The 20919-nt window shown below is 47.7% G+C and overlaps 1 protein-coding gene across 1 annotated transcript; it reads right to left on the reverse strand.

The window, feature by feature from the left end:
* Nucleotides 1-1314: 1314 nt before the first annotated feature.
* Nucleotides 1315-13654, reverse strand: LOC135826197 (mitogen-activated protein kinase kinase kinase 7-like). Its single transcript, XM_065338829.1, has 5 exons — nucleotides 12553-13654; nucleotides 6802-7335; nucleotides 5925-6011; nucleotides 4982-5098; nucleotides 1315-2679 (listed from the first exon to the last, which is right to left on the reverse strand). Exons 1-5 carry the CDS (start codon nucleotides 13507-13509, stop codon nucleotides 1810-1812), a joined length of 2565 nt encoding a protein of 854 aa, XP_065194901.1. The 5' UTR covers nucleotides 13510-13654; the 3' UTR covers nucleotides 1315-1809.
* Nucleotides 13655-20919: the final 7265 nt, after the last annotated feature.

Below are 20919 nucleotides of genomic sequence, written 5' to 3' on the forward strand. Positions count from 1 at the left end.
GTCGTTCTCCTCCGCCTAAAGCGCATACTTCTCAGTGCCTACGTCCATAATGTCTCCTTGCGCAGCGATGCGCAAACCCTGGTAAACAAGAACTCTACTGTTTCCGAATGGAAAGACGACGCTGAAGACGATAAGCAACGTTTCAAACGCGAGCAAACAACAGTTCTTTGTGAAAAAACACTTTGCTGGAAGTATACGTGATCTACAACTCGCAAAAATGTACGCACTATGACGTATGCGGGATCTACCGAAAGCTGAACGTCAGAGCAACACGATGCGCCCAACTATCAGCCCGTACAACGAAGCATAGCGTGTACCTGTGCAGTTTTGCGCATGCACTTGACTGGTGCCACGCAAGTACGCACTCTCACCTTAGCAAATTTTGACAGGTCCTGTCACGTGACTGAAGTGCCTAACTAGAGGTTACGATTCACGTTATTTCCGACGTGACGCGCAATTTTTTCACGTCAAATTTGGCGTAAAACTCCAAATCTCGACGTGAGCTGCAGGTCACTCGCGTTGTTTTTCGACGCGCGAGCCAAATATTGAAATAACGCGAGCTGAACTTTCGAGTTACGTCAGAAATAACGTGCATCTTAACGTCTCTAATAATAGTCTTGATGTTCAAGCGGCTAGTATCAATAGACGATAGTGCACCGGTGGGCTGAGGGCTCTCTCAATTTTTTTCCTAGAGAATTCCTGTGGAAACTCACGGGTAGCGTGTTTCTGTACATACATGTAATGCAACTAGGGGCGTTCCAGTTTGGGTACTTTTTCTGGTATATGTTTCATGCATGTTTGGTATGTGGATAAAGCAATGGAGCAGAAATAATGCAGAATTCAAGGAAGTGCCCGCCATAAGGTTTGTGGCGTTCTCAGTGCCAATATTTCGCTGCTTTTTTTTAGCAGAATCTGCCGATTTTTCGAGCGACAAGTGTATGCACAGCAGAATGCATGGCAATAATTTAGTATAATTATCATAGCAAGATTCCATGTCGGTCTCATCACGGAGGCGGAGCACATTTACCCTCCCCCCCCCCCATATCCCATGCACGGGGTTTGAACTTTGCAGCCACAGTCTTGTGTCGCTCTGTGAACACCAGGGCTTTCCGATGTTCAGTGTTGCAAAAGAAGGATCCGCGAGCGGGATTCGAACCCAGCACCCCGGCGTCTTTCCGGGACGGTGCCCTACCGATTAGACTACCGGGGATCACACACACACACACACACACACACACACACACACCCATAGGTCCTTCTTGCTACATTCAGCAAATCATGCAATTCACAACTCAACACCAGCCAAGAACACAATTCTTCTCATTTTGTTCTCACATTCTAAAAATCTCACCGTGACTGCATGAACGCCTTTTAAAATAACTTACAGCTGTAGGCAGAAAAATCAATAATAATTATTTATGTCAATAATTATTTATCTCTCTGAAGATCAGCTGACCTAGAACAATCAATAATTATTTATGTCTTTGAAGATCAGCTGACCTAATAACTGTTATTCTACAGGAACTGGTGCTCAGAAAGAGCATCACAGAAAACACACTCAAGAAGAAAACATCCAGGGCGAATGGGTGGGGGGGGGGGGGGGGAGGGGTATCAAAATTGGTTCAACCGCTGATCAACATCAAATATACCACCATTGACTTAGGTAAGAGTTACTTTCGCTGACGAATTTGATGAATATTGATACATGAAAAATTGAAAATTGATATTGAAATGGATAACGAATAGTAAGAAAGACCAGCACCGCATGGTACTCAGTGACTGACTCTCTATCTATTTTAAAACGTACACTCAAACACTCATGTTCAGAGAGTAGAGAGCAACAGAATCATCAGTCACGCCATTCACACCCAGTACCAGGGCACTGCCAAACAGTGTGAGCGATGGGGTGCTGGTACTCCGGGGAGGATCAGGCAGAGAATAGACCTGATCCGTGAGGGTATCATGTACACTACACATATGAGAAGTATAATAAATGCCGAAATTATCCTTGTGACAGACGACCATGCTATGATCAGACAGCGTGCATGCGGCAGAGTCCACTAGCATAACATTATCTGGCGGGGTGGACGCAATCCACTTTCCACCAAGGGCCTTGAGACAGCACATGTCACTGCCACCTATAATGTACACGGAATTGGCGAGCTTCACAAGCGATGCATCGCAGCATGGTTGTGGTAGAAAATCTAAAGAAGATGGATAAATCCGAGTAGATTCCCATTGCTTTCTAGAAAGACAGTAGGTACTAGCATGATTCCTGTAATCATCATAAGAAGATTCAGAACGACTGTTGCCACCAAATAGAGAAATAGCACTATCACTCACGTGCATTACACAACCAACGTGGCTGTCGAATGGGACGTTCGCGATTTTCCTCCACTGGCAACGAGCTCCGCGCTGCTCTGTCTCACTATACTGTAGAATAGCATACTCGCCAACAACCCTGCAGAACATGTACAGCTTACCAGCATGGCTGGCCAGTGATGGTTGCGAAACCTGACCGAATTTGCGTGAGAGGTCAATGCTGTGCCATGTGTGTAGGTCTGACGTCTGCTTGATCCTGGTGACTCGTTGACGCTTGTGCCACACCGCGACCAGTTTGTTACTGTACACGGCCAGTTCTACAAAAGTGCCTTCCTGCCGCACTGCTAACTTGTTCCACTGCATTGTTTAGCATATCAGATAATGAACAAAAATGTGCGCACGCACGCACACACACACACACACACACACACACACACACACACACACACACACACACACACACACACACACACACACACACACACACACACACACACATACACACATACACACACATACACACACATACACACACACACATGCACACATACACACATACACACACACACACACACATACACACACACACACACACACATATGCACACATGCACACACACACACACACACACACACACACACACACACACACACACACACACACACATGCACACATACACACACACACACACGTACACACACACACACACACACACACACACACATACACACACACACACACACACACACACACACACACACACACACACACATACACACACACACACACACACACACACACACACACACACACACACACACACACACACACACACACACACACACACAAACATGTAAACATGATCATTTCAAAGGAGGCCTAAAGGCGAATTGTAAAATTTCAGGGACCAACCAGGCAGTTGATTTCTTAGCTTATGTTCGATTGGTTGCATCTGGATCCAGATGAAGCGGATCCACTCGATATGTGCACGTTCGTTTCATCGAATCTGGATCCAGATCCAACGGATTCGGATCCGATTAACCATACTCCGTGAGCAGTGTTGACCGGATCCACCGAATTATTTTCCTGCCAAAAATCATACTCTGTACGTGATATGTGTGCAAATGGCGGGAAGAAAAATGATGATGCAGAAATCTTTCCTGTTTCTCATGGAATCAGGGAGTAGTACAATACCGTTATTGCACTACTCCCTGATGGAAACCCTCAATAATCACTAAAATTCCAGATTCGATCAGAGGTAGCATCTGATTGGACCTTGGTGGATCCAAAGCATCCACTCGACCGATCTGGATCCGGATCCAACCAATCAAACGTGCCCTTTCACATTGGCTGACAGCACGCTCGCACTGAACACCGTGACAGGGTAAAAACTGTAAAAGCCACAATCAGTTTGAGTATTTTTTTATTTCAATGTGCGTCCCAGGCCCGCCGGTAGCCCTTTCCCAAAGGTGCTCGCCCATTTTTTTGCCCTTTTTGGCCCTTTTTGGAAAAGCCCGTTTCTTTCGCCCTTTATTGCGTTTTTTGGTGATTATCGCCCTTTTTGAGCTTTTTTAGCTGAAAAGGTGCTAAAATCTGTTTGCTCATGCATGCGATCACAGTTTCCGAGTGCTCGATGGGCCTTGGCACGCCGCTTTTTTGGGGGGCAACAAGTGTAGTAGTAGTAGCAGCAGCAGCAGCAGCAGCAGCAGCAGCAGCAGCAGCAGCAGCAGCAGCAGCAGCAGCAGCAGCAGCAGTAGTAGTAGTAGAATTTATTATTTTGATAGGGAAGGCCCTACAGACGTTGTCGTCTTGTTACAGGGAACCCTAAGTGCTCTTTACAGAGCGAAACAAAAACGGATAGAGTGTCAGCATGCCTACAACTACCCGCCATATCAGCATACCTACAACTACCCGCCATATCAGCATGCCTACAACTACCCGCCATATCAGCATGCCTACAACTACCCGCCATATCAGCATGCCTACAACTACCCGCCATATCAGCATGCCTACAACTACCCGCCATATCAGCATGCCTACAACTACCCGCCATATCAGCATGCCTACAACTACCCGCCATATCAGCATGCCTACAACTACCCGCCATATCAGCATGCCTACAACTACCCGCCATATCACAAAGTTTGAAAGATCATGATCCTGCTGCCGTACCAATCAAAAACTGCTTCCAGCAGTTCTGTGAACAGTTCTGTGAACATATACAGCGAAATCTGTCTAAGACGACCGCTCAAGGGACCTTCAAAATGTGGTCTCTGTGACCAGGTGATCTCCTTATCCAGGGTCATTTGACTGGAAACAGCATCACTTGATCCTGGTTTCAGTGGTCTTCTAGGACAGGTGGTCGCCTTATCCGAGTGGTCGCCTTGACACGTTTAACTGTACTGTACCACTGTACTAGATGGGTGAATGAAGGCTCCCTGACTGGCAATCTTCAACTGATTCCTAGAAACAAAACCATGTAACTCTGACTCCGGAATACATGATAAAATATTCGTGCAATTGCTGGTTTCGTCTTTTATACACATGTGTTTTTCAGTAAGCTGCTTCCTCTGTCATTGCTCAGCTGATTGAATGCTCCACGCCAGTCACCTAAAGCTGAAAATGAACCTCGGGCTAGCAGCGCAGTGTCAACTCTTACCTGTCTGTGTTTCTTGATGCTTGCAATCTGACTTGGTGTTGGCATGGCAGGCAGGACATGGCACGTTGCTCTTCCAGCGCTCGAGGCATCCGTCCTTTCAGCTGCAGTGGCTTCGGCCTGAACACAATGCATGTATATGTGCATGTACATAGTCAGAGGGTATTCGGTAATCAGTATGCTACAGTTGTAACTACATTGAAACAGCTGTCTAAGACCACCGCTCAAGGGACCTTCGAAATGTGGTCTCTGTTACCAGGTGGTCTCCTTATCCAGGGTAATTTGACTGGAAATAGCATCCCTTGGTCCTGGTTCCAGTGGTCTTCTAGGACAGGTGGTCGCCTTATCCGAGTGGTCGCCTTGACAGGTGTTACTATAATTCAAGCCTCAACTTGTCTTGTGGCAACACTGGCCAACACTCGGATGCACTGCTTTAGTTCACACAGCCGAACGGGTCTTTCTCAATCAGAATGAAGCTGCGAGAAGCGTCATTCCGAATTTCTTCAAGCCTCAGCATAAGAAAAGCCAAATATTGGATAACTCGATAATGTTGCAACTCCAGGCAACCTCTTTCCCTGCTCTGGCCATTGATCAGTAGTTTTAGCCAGCGGGAGAGGTATTGTACTAATTGTAGCCATGTTAGTTTTACCGTAAGGTGGCTCGTACCTAAATCGAAAACTAGTCCTTTTAACATCCTTGTGCGCAGGTTTGGAGAAGAACATTTTCCGATTTGGGTATGAGCAACCTTTTAAAAATATCAATAAAGAACGGAGAATCTAAATCACGTGCACCCTTCCATTTATGACTGTGGCTGAACACAATCTGCTTGACGGGAGATAGCATGCAGACAGTTGTCAATGTTCGCTTGTCCAATTTTGTCTTCTTCCCCTTTTATGTTGCTGGCCAGTGATTTGTAGTAAAAGACAAAACATGTTGTTCAACTTACTGTTGCTGATGTAGCAGAGCCAGCAGCAGTGGCAGAAGCAGAACTTGACAGGCTTTCTCGTGAAGTGATAGATGCGGGAGTAGATGTCTGAAAGTTGACACAACACACACACACACATGCAAACACACACACACGCACATGCACACACACACACACACACACACACACACACACACACACACACACACACACACCACACACCACACCACACATACATGATGCAAGTTCACTTTTAACCCCAGCAGTCAATTGTGCATCACTTTTCTCTGGCCAGTATACAGACAAGTTCCAAACACTGTGATCCGGTCCTCCATATCATTCTGATTGTGGCCATGGATTGTAGCCATATGTTTGCCTTGTATCAGCCAAACAAGTCGAGTATGTCTTCCTGTTTGGCCCGGAATACCCACTACAAACAGTAAAATACAACAACAACCTACACAAACATTTTGGCTTTTAAAGCCTTTTATTACCTAACAGAAGCACCAAGCTACCTTAGGAATTCATTGCACAATCGCCAGAGCCCCTGTGCTGTTCAAGTCATCATAAAACTTCTCCAACTACTTTCCGATCACAGTCAACAATATTGCAGGATGAGGAGCTAGCATCGGATTTGGGAAATTTCACATTTCTTTTCCAAGCAAAACACATCAAAACGATCTGTTTCCGGGTTGAACATTTAAAACTACTTCTTCCGAAGTACATGTACGGGCATTCACATAGTTTCGTCATCCATAAAAGGGGTTTCCCTTGCCGGTATACGTAGACCCGCATTTGGGATAGTAATACTTATCCCGCGAATATTATTATTATAATACTTTAGAAAGAGGTAATTCAAGGATTCCTAGCCGCAGTCTATGGGATAAAATGTTCATACCTGCTGGGTGCTTGTTGCAGGCGTTCTCGGTGAAATCACAACGTGATCCGCATTCAATGAAGATCGTTGTTGGGAGCTCTGTGTGTTCTGGTGAGTTAGTGTTGTTGTCAGTTGTTGTTCAAGTCGTTGGTGTGTATCACTGAGCTGGTTGGCCAGTGCTTCGACTCTACGGTTTGTGGCAGTTTGTTCATTTTGAACAGTGGACACTTGTTGTTGAGTAGCAGTGAGTTGTTGTTGTGTCGTGGCTTGGTTTTGAGCAATGGTAGCCAGATGTTCAGTCAGTCGCAGAGTTGCAGTTCTCTGTTCATCTTGAAAGATGGATGCGTGGTCATGTGCTGCAGTCAGTTGTTGCTGTGTTGCAGTCAGTTGCTGTTGTGTTGTCGTCTGGTTATTGGCAATGGCCGCCGCAAGCTGTTCCTCTAGTGTATCACTGCGTGTTGACAGTGCAGTGATGGATGTCGCTTGCTGGGTTAGCTGTTCAGAGATAGAGTCCAGTCGACGTACAACAGCCGGTGGTACATTGGAAAGATGAGGCTGTAGTGAACACAAACACACACACACACACACACACACACACACACATACGTGCGCGCGTGCGCGCACACACACACACATGCACACACAAACACACACACACATACACACACACACACACACACACACACACACACATAGCACACCGGGTACAATCATCCACACAAGAAAAATGCACACATGCATGTACAACCACGACCACAAACAACCCCCCACCCACCCATGCATGCACACACGTACCCACACCCGCACAGGACAAAGGAATGATTAAAAGCATGCCTGGTACATGCACATGTACATGTGTATGTTGGACTACAACCACCAGTTCTCCAGCCAGCATACAATGTGCATATGCAGCACAATGGATGTTGCTTGAGTCACCATGGCAACAGTCAACTGCATCCACATATTCGGCCTGGCATTGCAGTCTACTTTCAGCACATGGCTATTGTTCTTAAAAGCAGTGATCGGCCACATCTGGCCTTGGTGGATCTGTGGAGGTGCTTGCTGTCGACACCGCCGGGCTTTTGACAAAGTCTCCCACACAGGTGTACTGCACAAGTTGCGGAACATCGGTGTGAAGGGTGTCCTCCTGGACTGGCTTAGAGACTACTTAACAGGTCGTTCGCTGGAAGTGGTCATTGGCGGCAAGAGCTCCGATCGCTATCCGATCTCTGCAGGAGTGCCACAAGGCAGCATCCTTGGACCGTCCCTGTTCCTAGTATATGTAAATGATGCTGATAGCTGCCTGGCTCCAGGGTCTGAAATGGGAACATTTGCAGACGACACCACGTTGTATGCGTCAATACACGCGATGATGCCATACACCAAGCTGACAGTCTCCAAGCTTCCGTCAATGCGTTACGTGCATGGGGAACAAAGTGGCATGTTAAGTTTGAACCATCCAAGTCGCAGCTCCTACAAATCTCCTGCCATCGACAGCAGCCTTGGCCTGTCCCCGCAATAAACTTTGGAGGGGAGGTCATCCCACAACAGCCACACCTCAAGCTCCTCGGAGTTATGGTTGACTCCAAGCTTTCCTTTTCCACGCATCTCCGGTCAGTTGCTGCCAGGGCAAACTCACGTCTTGGCCTCCTACGTAGAGCTGCTCGCGTTCTGGACTGTCGTGGCATGCTGGCTGTGTATCACGGCTTCGTCCGGCCCCTGCTCAAGTACGCTCCCCTTGTCTGGATGGGAGCTGCTCCCACCTACCTTGAACACCTTCACAGAGTGCAGAGGCGTGCCTTCCACATCCTGGGACCCAACATCTTGCTACAGAGCCTCGAGGCCCGACGGACAGTGGCGGCGCTGACTTTCGTCTACGAGCTACTGGGCCAACCAGGTCCTCCTCTGCTGAGATCCATGGTCCCCCCTCTCGTCGTCCACCATGCCGCACCTGTAACCCGGAGACAATGCCAACAGTCTGCTTCACACCCCTTCCAACTGGAAAATGTTCTCCCTCCAGGCGCTCCTAACTACCTAAGACGCGCCTTTCCATACAACATCATCAACACCTGGAACGCGCTGCCATCCTCCCTCTTCACCAAACCACCATCTCCTAAGGGCCTACAATCCTTCAAAGCGAACGTCCACTACCATCTTCGCCGAAGCCAGTGGCTTTGGGCCACAGACTCCCTCTAACAGTTCAGAACAATTTCCATCTTGAAGCTCCCCCCCCCCCCCCCCCCCAGCATTGCATCATGTTCACTGCATCTGAACTGCCTTTGAATCTATTTTTCTCTCTTCGTGTTCTCTCTCCACCCCACCACCCCCCCCCCCTCTCTCTCTCTCTCTCTCTCTCTCTCTCTTTCATTTTCTCTCTCTCTCCCCAACCATTCTACCTCACCTTCCGTTGTCTTTATCGCACTAAATGACCCCTTCTTTTAGGCTATGGTGCGCAAGCTTACGTTAACGCCGAGACCATATAGGTCGGTGTTGTGGGCTTGCCTCACCAGCACAGGCTTGCTTTGCAGCCCCTACTCTCCCTGCTGTTTCGTTATTGTATACTCTATTGTCTTCTCCCCTTCTGATGAGTAGGTTGTGGACTTAGGAAAAAAAATAAAAATAAAAAAGCTTCGTGTACATTCAACAGGCTGCACACGACTTGAAAATTAAAGAAAAAAGCTCATAACTCGGATTGACACCATCGAATGTGAACGACATGAACTGAAGCCCAATACTGGAAGCTGAAGGAGAAAAGGTTCTGTTCAACTTCTCATTCTGCATGTGACGGCGCATACGTACAAACCGGTTGCATTTTGAATTTGAACAGGTGACGACGATGTCTCCGGCTGTTTTCCGGCAGCTATTCCTAAACCTAGCGCATTACACCACAATCATGCTTGCATCCAGGGATTGTCTCGTGCAGATTGGCATTGCTGACGTTGTCTTGCACAATTTGTACGGTATGTTTGCAGTTCGTCCAAACATTCTTGAAAGGCTCTTACTAAGTTACTGACTGTATATTCAGGGTCACGTCGAAAATGAACCATCCGACGTTACATTCGAAAGCTCCCGTCTGACAAGGCGCCAGGCCCAGACGGCATCACTAATCTGGTATTAAAGTCCCTTGCGCCCTCAATAGCATACCCCTTATGTCTGATTTTCAACCTATCATTCCGCACTGGTCGTTTCCCTCTGCATGGAAAACAGCTAATGTTATACCGATCTACAAGAAAGGGTCCCGCCACGAAGCATCAAACTACCGTCCGATATCTCTACTGTCCTGTGCTTCCAAACTCTGTGAGCGCGTTTTCTACGACCAATTGTACTGTCATGTCTCGTCACGTTTGAGTTCAGCTCAGTCCGGATTTCGCAGAGGCGATTCTACCACCCTCCAGCTGACGCGCCTGGTGCAATTAGTGTGTCGACATCGGGATGCTGGAGATCTAGTCGGGATCTGTTTTTTCGATCTTGCCAAGGCCTTCGATACCGTCTGGCACCGGGGGCTCTTGGCCAAGCTTCGTGGATCATTTACTGTAGACGGCAATCCCCTGCTATGGCTGATATCTTACCTAACTGGGCGAACGCAGTATGTCACGGTACATGGGACGTCTTCAGCCGACACAACAGTACTATCCGGAGTTCCCCAGGGGTCCATCCTCGGCCCCCTTCTTTTTATCTTATACGTCAATGATCTGCCCGCAGCTGCCCCGGGCACATCGCTATTCGCAGACGACACAACGCTCCTACGGGCATCTCCTAACATCACTGGCCTGATGAGTAACCTAGCTAACGGGATTCAAAGAGTAATTTCCTGGATGTCGTCTTGGCGGTTATCGCCCAATCTGTCTAAAACTAAAATCATGCTCTTTCCTTCTCAGCCTGATGTTCTGCCCCTCCTCCATCCCACTTTCCCCCAGCCTATAGACATAGTCTCCAGCCATAAGCATCTTGGCATTTTCATTGACTCTAATCTTTCATGGAAACCCCACATCGATTACATATGTAAACGATCAAGTTCATCTTTAGGAATCCTCTCTTCTCACTGTTACCATCTCCCAATCTCTTGTAAACTCATCTTTTACTCAGCTTACCTACGCCCCATTTTTGATTATGCAGATACTGCTTGGGCTGGAATTTCCACAACCCGTGCTGCCAAGCTCGAAATTCAGCACAAAAAAGTTCTAAAAATCCTCCTCCGAAAACCCCGCATGCTCCCATCTTCCACCCGTTATGCCCTTGCTGACACTACCCCTTTGTCTAAGAGACGTAATTCACATCTTGTCACCCTTATCCATTCTCTCAAACTCAATCTGTGTCCACCTCACCTCCACTGTTTCAACTGGTTTTCTTCCCGTAGCACGAGAAACTCCCTTTCCCTTCCGAAACCCAAGTCCTCCTTTCTACTTCACTCTCCCCTTTTCACTGCGTACTCTGCGTGGCTGGCACTTCCCCAAGAAGCTAAGGACCTTTCTTCCCTCCGCCTTTTTAAGAGCCTTGTCGCGCCTTGACTTTGATTTTGTGTTTCTCAACTTTTTGCAATCACTACTTATCCATGCCGGTTCCTTTTTTTTCTTCTCCTCCCCTTCTCCCTTCCTTGCCGTGGTTGGCTAACACCCTCTCTCTTTGTATTGGCCGGTGTTCTCACTGTGCTATGAGATGCTGTAATAAATAAATAAAATTTAATAATAAATAAAAACCATACATTGAGCTACAGTCCATTCATCGGAAACTGGCCCGCTGGCTTTTGAAAGTCGGATTTGGGCCAAATTGAGGATCAAAAACCCACTTTAAATCTCAAAAATCTGGGTTTTGGATCTGCTTCTCCATACATTTTGCCATGGCATACCTGTCCTAATTTTGTAAAACCTGGCTGAATTTCTATTTCCCTGTTCTTGGACTTTTCTGGCCTCAAATGTGGCAAGGAGTAATTGCACGGGTCACACAATGCAGGATGTACTGTTGTTTTCACGATATCTACAACTATGTGACAGAGACACCAACAAGTTAGGGTGCCAGTTTCCAATGAATGGACTGTAGTGGTGTACACGGATAGTCGGGTATCCGTGAGGACCTCGGGTAGACGGGTACAGAAAGTTACGGTAGTACCCGAAAACCCGAAGTCGCAGATGACATCATGTACAGTGCACGTGTACAAATTCATAATTATAATACTCCGCATGTCTACCCAGTGTGTAAAGGAAGGGGTGCATTGTTGTGTTACCATGGAAGCATTACCCGACAGGATACCCGTGCTACCTGTGGAAAACTACCCGATACCCGAAGAAAATGCTACCCGGCTTAGCCCTACTTTTAGCCTATAACTAGCTCACATTCGACGGGGTGCGATGGGCCGCGACCGAGGGGACGACGGGATCTGACGGGACACTCATGACGCCGATTGATGGCATCTCCTGTGAACGCCAGGAATGAGAACGCAACCATACTTCCGTACGAATCGGGAAGCGGCGGAAGAGTAGAATCTGTTTTACTGTTCACACTGCATGCGAGGATCTAACCGCACAAACCGGCTGAATTCCAAGTGTGAACAGGTCCCCAAGTTGTGCACCGATGCGCGTAACTGCAACTGAAATTTCTGCATTTCAAGCACTGTGATCCCATGATAACTTATCGAGTGACTGTGGATCATGAGGCTGAGTTGAATTTTAGCAAGCTAGGATGTCCTGCTAAGTGCTGTGTTTGGGGTGGTCTTGGGATGTAAGAAATACTTCAACAAACTACGAAGAAATACATCAACAATGTCAAAGCACTTACCGTGGAAAGACCGGTGAATAGCTGTAACACTCGCTTCATTTCCTCGTGTACTTCCTCTGCAGTCGGTCGCTCGCTGGGCTCATTGGAGTGGCAGCGAAGAATGAGCGCCTTCAATGGGTGCTCGTCCGGCAGTCGGTGCAGATACTCAGCACGTCGTCTGGTCTCTGCGATCACCTGCCTCGTCTCCCGTCCATTGACCTCCCGAACGACGACTGAGGGTGCGCTGAGGAGGTCAATCCCCGGCATAACTCCAGTCAAAACAGCTAGCAGTGTAACGCCCAGCGAAAACACATCCAGAGGACGATCATACTCCGGTTGCTCTACCAAAGCCTCTGGCGGCATAAATAGCAGGGTGCCCGGACAGCGAGTCATGGCCATTCTAGACGCTTGCGCGTGCTGCTGTTGTTGCCGAGGGGAAACCAGCAAATGTACGAACTTCGCAACACCGAAATCGCACACCTTTGCGACGCCGTTCTTGATCATCACGTTTTTCGGTGCGAGGTCTCTGTGGAGAATACCACGAACGTGCAGGTATCTTATACCAGCCGACGTATCACAGAGGTAGCCGACCAGCTTCAAGCCATCGTCACGGTCCTCACCAACACTCAGCTCTTCCAACGTCGAAGTGAGCAACTCCAACGCTAGAGCAGCGTTACGCCCAACTCGTGCAATGCCCAGCAATTGACAAAGATTAGGATGGTGCACGCGACTGAGACGGAAGACCTCTTGACCAAAGGACCGGAGTTTTTCTTCTCTGTCCTGAACACCAGGCTCAATCAAAATGGGATGCAGGACTTTCAAGGCTACATCTATCCCCTGCCAATTCACACGGTACACGAGTGCATCTGACCCACGACCGAGTTCATCCTGCTGCCTGACCTGTACATCTCCCAAGAAAACAAGGTCCTCCTGCGTCAGGCCCAACTCTCGCATCAATGGCAAAGCTTCACGCTCCATGGCGCTAGCGCAATGCAAACATTGTTGTCACTGAGCTAACAAAGCAAGGCAGGATAGTCGAGTGGAGCCAATTCGGAGTAAACAACTGAATTCCAAACGTTGCGACTGTTACCGAGTGATGCGCTACTCTCCAAAGTCGGACTCAAGTCAAAGCGCTGTTCCTGGTCATCATGGCCCTAGCGTGTCCGCGAAGCACAGCTTCACCATGACTGTGTAGATCTGCATGGTGTAGCACTGACTAGTCGACTACGAGTAGATCTACGACGCAGACTGTTGTCGTCAGTGTTGAGTGTAGTCTGTAGTGTAGATCTGCCATGCCCATGGTGTAGATCAGGGAGTCGTAGATCTACGACTCCTTGGTGTAGATCTACATGACAGTCTAGATGTTCGTGACCGTCACCAGCCGCATTGCCATTGGGCATTGGTGACTTTCAGCTTCTAACCGGCAATAATGGCATTATGATTTATGGCAATAGGCAATAATACGTGTAGATCTAAGTGCACCTTTCTAATGCATGACCAAGGCCCGGGTCGATGACCGGCCGTTACTAACAAGGTTGACCGTGGATAGATCTACCGGTATGCCATGATCTGATGATCTACATGTACACCGGGAAATGAGCCGAGTATGAATATGAGTATGAGTAACGATCGCTGACCTGGTACATGGTATCACAAGATTCCACCATGGCCGTACATCTGCTAGATCTACATGGTATGGCCGTTGAAAACAAAACAAGTACAATCATGTAGATCTACTACCGGTACTAGTACTACATGTAGATGTAGTACACAATGTAGTAGTAGTTGAAGCCCACGGCCACCCGCTGAAACAGGGCAAAGACGTCACAAAACGCCTTGCTTTCGCTTCACGGACATCATAATTCTAGACTTTTCTAAAAGTTTTGAATACACTACAGTGCTACACAGTCAGTACACATGGTAGATCTACACGTGTGAAGCTGTGCTTCGCGGACACCATGGACACGTAGGAATGGTAGATTCCGGACCCATAGGGTCGGCGCTGTGAAGTCGGGGTTACACGAGGAGTGAAGTTCGAAGGCGAAGAATGTGATACTGTAGTGTATTTGGCCTCAATCGCTCCAGTTTTTCCATAAATTCCCTGCGGTGTTAAAGATAAAATGCAAAATCGATGCACCCCTTGCTTGGCTCGAGTCTTGCTTTTTTTGACCTTTTCAGAGCGACCAAAAAATGATAGTGCATGATCATGATGATAATCGATAGTGCATTCATTCAAGGGTAGTACATAGCGGCACGGACTCGGTGACGCGAGGGCCGGTAGGTGACACCATGTAGGTCTACCAGCGCAAGGGGCGGGAACAATGTTGTGTTTGCTTTGCACTTACCATGCTTACTGGTATGCAACTAGCGCCATGGAGCTAGATGGGTTGCCATTGGCATCGATGCGAGAGTTAGGCCTGACCAATCACTTGAATCAGGACATTGACATTGTTTTTATGGGAGACTTACATAGTGAGGAAGCAGGATGATCGAGGGTCAGATGCAGCCGTCTAGTACTAGTACTAGTAGTACTAGTAGTAGTAGTAGTATCAGGTCTTTGCCTTTGGTTTGGTAGGGAATAGACTTTGAAAGTCCTGTATCATGAGATTCTCATTATTTTTAGACCGCTTGACCAAATGATCGAATTTTCCGCTCTCTATCCTGAACGCCAATCCAAAAATTTCATTGAACTAATCCGCGATATTCATGTTAAAACAAAATGGCGTCACGATTTATTGAAAGTGGTATAGTTGGTGGAACGAGTGTTCAAACCCATTTGAACTTCATACTGTTCGTCTTCTTTTTGACATGCTCCCTTTCCATCGTCCTTAGCTTTTATTTGTTGAGAGCTGTTTTGGCTTTCTCCTATACCTCTGGGGGATGCCAAGTGATGGTTTTGAGAGGCTGGTGATGGCTGTGAGCGAGAGTTTGCCGATCGGCGTCGTCCTCGCTATAGCGATGAAAATACTAGTTACTGCGCACCTGGCACATATCACAACACGTCGGAGCGTCCAGGAGCAAAGGAATCTTGGGTTTTCACTGGAATCTAGTTCCTCCAGCATCGTGTAGCCCACCGTCGGTGAATGGCGGTCCAGAAAGGTCGAACCTGGTCTTCTGCAGCATCTCGCAGTCCTGCGAGGCACACTGAATACGCCTGTCATGTATTCTACAAATAAAAATCACGAAGTTGTGGACTTTACAGTGATGAGTCTATCCTGTATGCTGCAAAAGACGCAGGAAATGTGACTGGTGTCTGTACACTCAGTGACTGGACGCCAACACCCCAGTCTTCTCCTGCAGGATCTGTTTGACATTGACATTATGCAGTAGGTCGGCATTGACCTGGTTTGGCAGCTATCGTAATAGTATCTGCCTGGTTGGATGTAGCAGGTTGGTGTTTGCTCGTCGTCCAGTCCGGAATTTTCTTGTAACTCACGGTGGAGTACGCGCAGGGTTTGTGATCATCTCTGTTCACTTCAATATTATCAAACACAACGTTCCCTTTGTCACTCATCTTATCCTGAGTACTGAATTTGCTGACAATATTGCACCATACTTGTCACAACCTACCGCCACTGCTGGCGGTGGCGACTGGTTCGTCAATGGCGGTGACCAGGCTGACTGACTAGCTTCGAGACAGCGGCCTCGTTGTCAATACCGCGGCAGCCTAAAGGTTGATTTTATTCATCCAGCCTCAGCGCCATGTTGACGATGCCCTAGTGACTGTGTGTCATGGATTGCCTTGCCATCAGCGGTCATTGCCGTCCACCTTGATGCAACCCTCAACAACTGGCTCAGCCCATGGGAGTCTCAAGTGGACAAAATTGTTGCCAAAGTAGCTCAGAAGATTGGTGCATCGTGGTGTAGGTGAGCACATAACTAGGACTTCCCAGCGTCTATTTGTCCAGGCTGCGATACTATGTGACATGCTGTACTGCACATTCTTTTCAGCACTGCAAGGCCGGCAGCTGGACCGACTGCAGGGGCCGCGCACATGCAGGCCGCCTGTTGCCAGTGCAGCATTCTGGAACGTTCCTTCCTTCTGAGATCCGTGGAATAATAACTTTCTTTGCTTCAAAGCAAGTTGCTTGCCTTTCTGTTGTGCTCCCAGTGTCCTTACAACAATAACCTACAGCAATGTTTTATTTTCCTTTCCATTCCCCAACCAATGAATACTACGATGTCGATTCTATTTCTTCATACTTTGGTGTGTGCCCGCGCACGCATGTGTGTGTGTATACCTCACTCGCCACTCGAAGTTCTGTTCCCCATCACTGGAACACTGCCTGTTCTTTCAGGACCTGCCATCATCTGCGGATGGGCATTCAATAATTGTATTGTGTGTGTGTTTCATTCAGAATCAGATCCGCTATCATTGCTATTAGAGACAATCTGTGGGTTCACATCCAGTGCATTTTTAGATCTGCGTGCTTTTCTCGCCACGGGCGCATACATGGGACATTGTGTGTGTGTGCGTCTGTGTGTATGGGGATATTGTCTGTATCGGCTTTTGGTACTAATGTTCAGGTCTGTGCTTGCATGTGTGAACATGAAATTGTTCGGTTCTGTGCATGCTATTGCTATGTTGTATATTATTGTATGTATGTGTGCATTTCCACGAACAGTGTAGACGAGCGCGGAGAGTGCATTCATCCCTCATCAACCACTTCCCCTTGGGCTTACGAGAGTTTTTTCTGCGTACCTCTCTGATACTGTATTGATGCCGGCACCTGTACCTCGATGTGTTCCTCTATCTGCAGTCGCCTTTAACCTTCGGTCAAGTTAACGTTTATTGTGCTCTATTTATCGTGCGAATCAAAATAAACAATAACACAAGTCGTGCTAGAGTGACGACATGTGCGTGTAGTAGGGTTGATGCGATGGGACGTTATAATTAGGTGGAACAGAACACACATTGGGCAGATTGATTGGGCATCATTGATTGTGCTCAGTCTAAACAGTGAACATAATAATTATCTCCAGTGACAGACTGTAGCGGCTAGCCTCCAATAGGTAGCTGGCACTAGTCGCTACTGCTTGTTTGACAGGTGCCGCCAGAACCCCTGTTGTGTCATGCTATAGATGCACATGCCCTATTCTGGGGCATACTGAGGTACTTTGATTTTGTTGACTGCATGTAGACAGCATCCAATAGTAGTACTCGTAGACCTTGGCTCTTTGTAGGTCAACCACCATCGCATGGATCGATCGGTGACTATGCACTTGGAGGTTGGAATAGCCCGCGCTGAACAGATCTTGCCATGGCCCAGGGAGTGAACTCGCTTACTCGACTATCCCGGTTTTAGTTAACCAGCATGAGTGGTGCAATTTGTCCATACCATGTTGCGAGCTCACAGTTGTTTGGGCAGGTTTTGAGCTGCACCACGAAACTAAGCGAAATAACGGCGTGACTGTAGAGCAAGGAAGCGGCGAGACGGCACTTCCAGGACGAGACAGGCAGTAGAGATGTGTTCACAGCACGAGCAACCTCTCAGACCCTGCCGGTACTCCACAGTTACAAGAAAATGTCGGACTGGACGACGCGCCAATGCAAACCTGCTACATCCACCCAGGCAGATAGCTGCCAAACCAGGCCAATGTCGACCCACTGCATACCGCTATGTCAATGTCAAACAGATCCTGCAGGAGAAGACTGGGATGATATTGGCGTCCAGTGTACGGACACCAGTCACATTTCCTGCGTCTTTTGCAGCATACAGGATAGACTCATCACTGTAAAGTCCACTACTTCGTGATTTATATTTGTAGAATACATGACAGGCGTATTCAGTGTGCCTCGCAGGACTGCGAGATGCTGCAGAAGACCAGTTTCGACCTTTCTGGACCGCCATTCACCGACGGTGGGCTACACGATGCTGGAGGAACTAGATTCCAGTGAAAACCCAAGATTCCTTTGCTCCTGGACGCTCCGACGTGTTGTGATATGTGCCAGGTGCGCAGTAACTAGTATTTTCATCGCTATCGCGAGGACGACGCCGATCGGCAAACTCTCGCTCACAGCCATCACCAGCCTCTCAAAACCATCACTTGGCATCCCCCAGAGGTATAGGAGAAAGCCAAAACAGCTCTCAACAAACAAAAGCTAAGGACAATGGAAAGAGAGCATGTCAAAAAGAAGACGAACAGTATGAAGTTCAAATGGGTTTGAACCAGGGAGTCGTAAAAGCCCGGGAGAGGACACGGGATGCGCGCACGCGGACGATGTTTGCCTCGGCCAGAAAGTGAAGCACGCTAGGCCGGCGCGGCCGGATCTGCTCGATCCACGGCGCTGTGCTCGTCTTCAGGGCAGGGAGTCCTAAAATACCAATATTTTACAACTCGTTGTTGACACCATAATCCGAAACTGGTGGCGAAGGAAGCATAAACATGATTGTGTGTCTGTCAGACTCAGTACACATGGTACAGGGGGTGGGGATTTGAATGTGCGTGTGTGTGGGGGGGGGGGGGGAGGCGTGTGTATGTGCACATGTGCTTGTACTTTTGTGTGTGTTTGTACAGTGTGTGTGTGTGTGTGTGTGTGTGTGTGCGCGCGTGTGTGCGCATTTTTTGTGCACAATTCCGTTATGAAGTACAAATGATAGGTTTACCTTTTGTACACTCGCCACGACGTCGGTTAGATTCACTGAGAACCTTTCTGGCCAACCTGGAGGCTGAGCCTTCCGTTTCCTAAACGGATTAAGTCACCGCGTACTCAGTATACGAGTAGAAAAGTGTTGAAATTATCAAGATTTATAAATAACGACCTGCAACCATGTACAATGTAGATAGATAGGGAACACACATTGATTGTTTATAAAAAGAATTCAGGCAATATCATGAATCATGGAACGAGTGCGTAATAATGCTCTATGTTGCGTTTTGACGATGCTGAAGGAAGGGAGCCGTTGCGATTCACTCACAACACACGCACAGAAGTCCACTCAGAAGTCCACTCCACTGCAATTTCTGACGCAAATTCATAAATCCACGAGTACGAGGAAGCTCAGCGGATCTCCACAAGAACTTTCGCCCATCACCTGCAATGGAATATGGGCTGTATGATACGACCAGCGGCTAACATGGGAAGTGGCTTCATTTTCCACAAATCTCGTTTCATTCACAACCATTTGACTGCAATTCAGTGCAATTTCTGCCACAAATTCAACTCCACGAGTACGAGGAAGCTCAGCGGATCTCAACACGAACGTTCGCCCATCACCTGCAATGGAATATGGGCTGTATGATACGACCAGCGGCTAACACGGGAAGTGGCGTCATTTTCCACAAATCTCGTTTCATTCACAACCATTTGACTGCAATTCAGTGCAATTTCTGCCACAAATTCAACTCCACGAGTACGAGGAAACTCAGCGGATCTCAACACGAACGTTCGCCCATCACCTGCAATGGAATATGGGCTGTATGATACGACCAGCGGCTAACACGGGAAGTGGCGTCATTTTCCACAAATCTCATTTCATTCACAACCATTTGACTGCAATTCAGTGCAATTTCTGCCACAAATTCAACTCCACGAGTACGAGGAAACTCAGCGGATCTCAACACGAACGTTCGCCCATCACCTGCAATGGAATATGGGCTGTATGATACGACCAGCGGCTAACACGGGAAGTGGCGTCATTTTCCACAAATCTCATTTCATTCACAACCATTTGACTGCAATTCAGTGCAATTTCTGCCACAAATTCAACTCCACGAGTACGAGGAAACTCAGCGGATCTCAACACGAACGTTCGCCCATCACCTGCAATGGAATATGGGCTGTATGATACGACCAGCGGCTAACACGGGAAGTGGCGTCATTTTCCACAAATCTCATTTCATTCACAACCATTTGACTGCAATTCAGTGCAATTTCTGCCACAAATTCAACTCCACGAGTACGAGGAAACTCAGCGGATCTCAACACGAACGTTCGCCCATCACCTGCAATGGAATATGGGCTGTATGATACGACCAGCGGCTAACACGGGAAGTGGCGTCATTTTCCACAAATCTCATTTCGTTCACCCCAACTCAAATAAAAGTGAAGTACAATTAGGGATTTATCTTGCATTTCCATCGCCTCAGAATAAATTAACTTCGATAAACTGAGAGAGAATGAGTGAGGCAGCTGGAAGAATTGAGGATGAAAATAGAGATTAGAAGACTCGACGGAGCAATCGTCTCCGTGCTCTAAGAGAAATCGGAGAATGTTCCAATTAGTATTTCAAGAAGACATCACAATTTTCGAAAATAATAATTTCCTTGCCTCGCAACACCGTTCCCTGGCAGCGTTCCCCGGCAGCGCGAGGCAAAGATGTTTTCTGGGAATGTGTGCCGTGTCCTCTCCCGGGCTTTTACGACTCCCTGCTTGTACCTGGTACA

The sequence above is a fragment of the Sycon ciliatum genome, chromosome 10 (genome assembly GCF_964019385.1).
Source record: "Sycon ciliatum chromosome 10, ocSycCili1.1, whole genome shotgun sequence".
Lineage (NCBI taxonomy): Eukaryota > Metazoa > Porifera > Calcarea > Leucosolenida > Sycettidae > Sycon > Sycon ciliatum.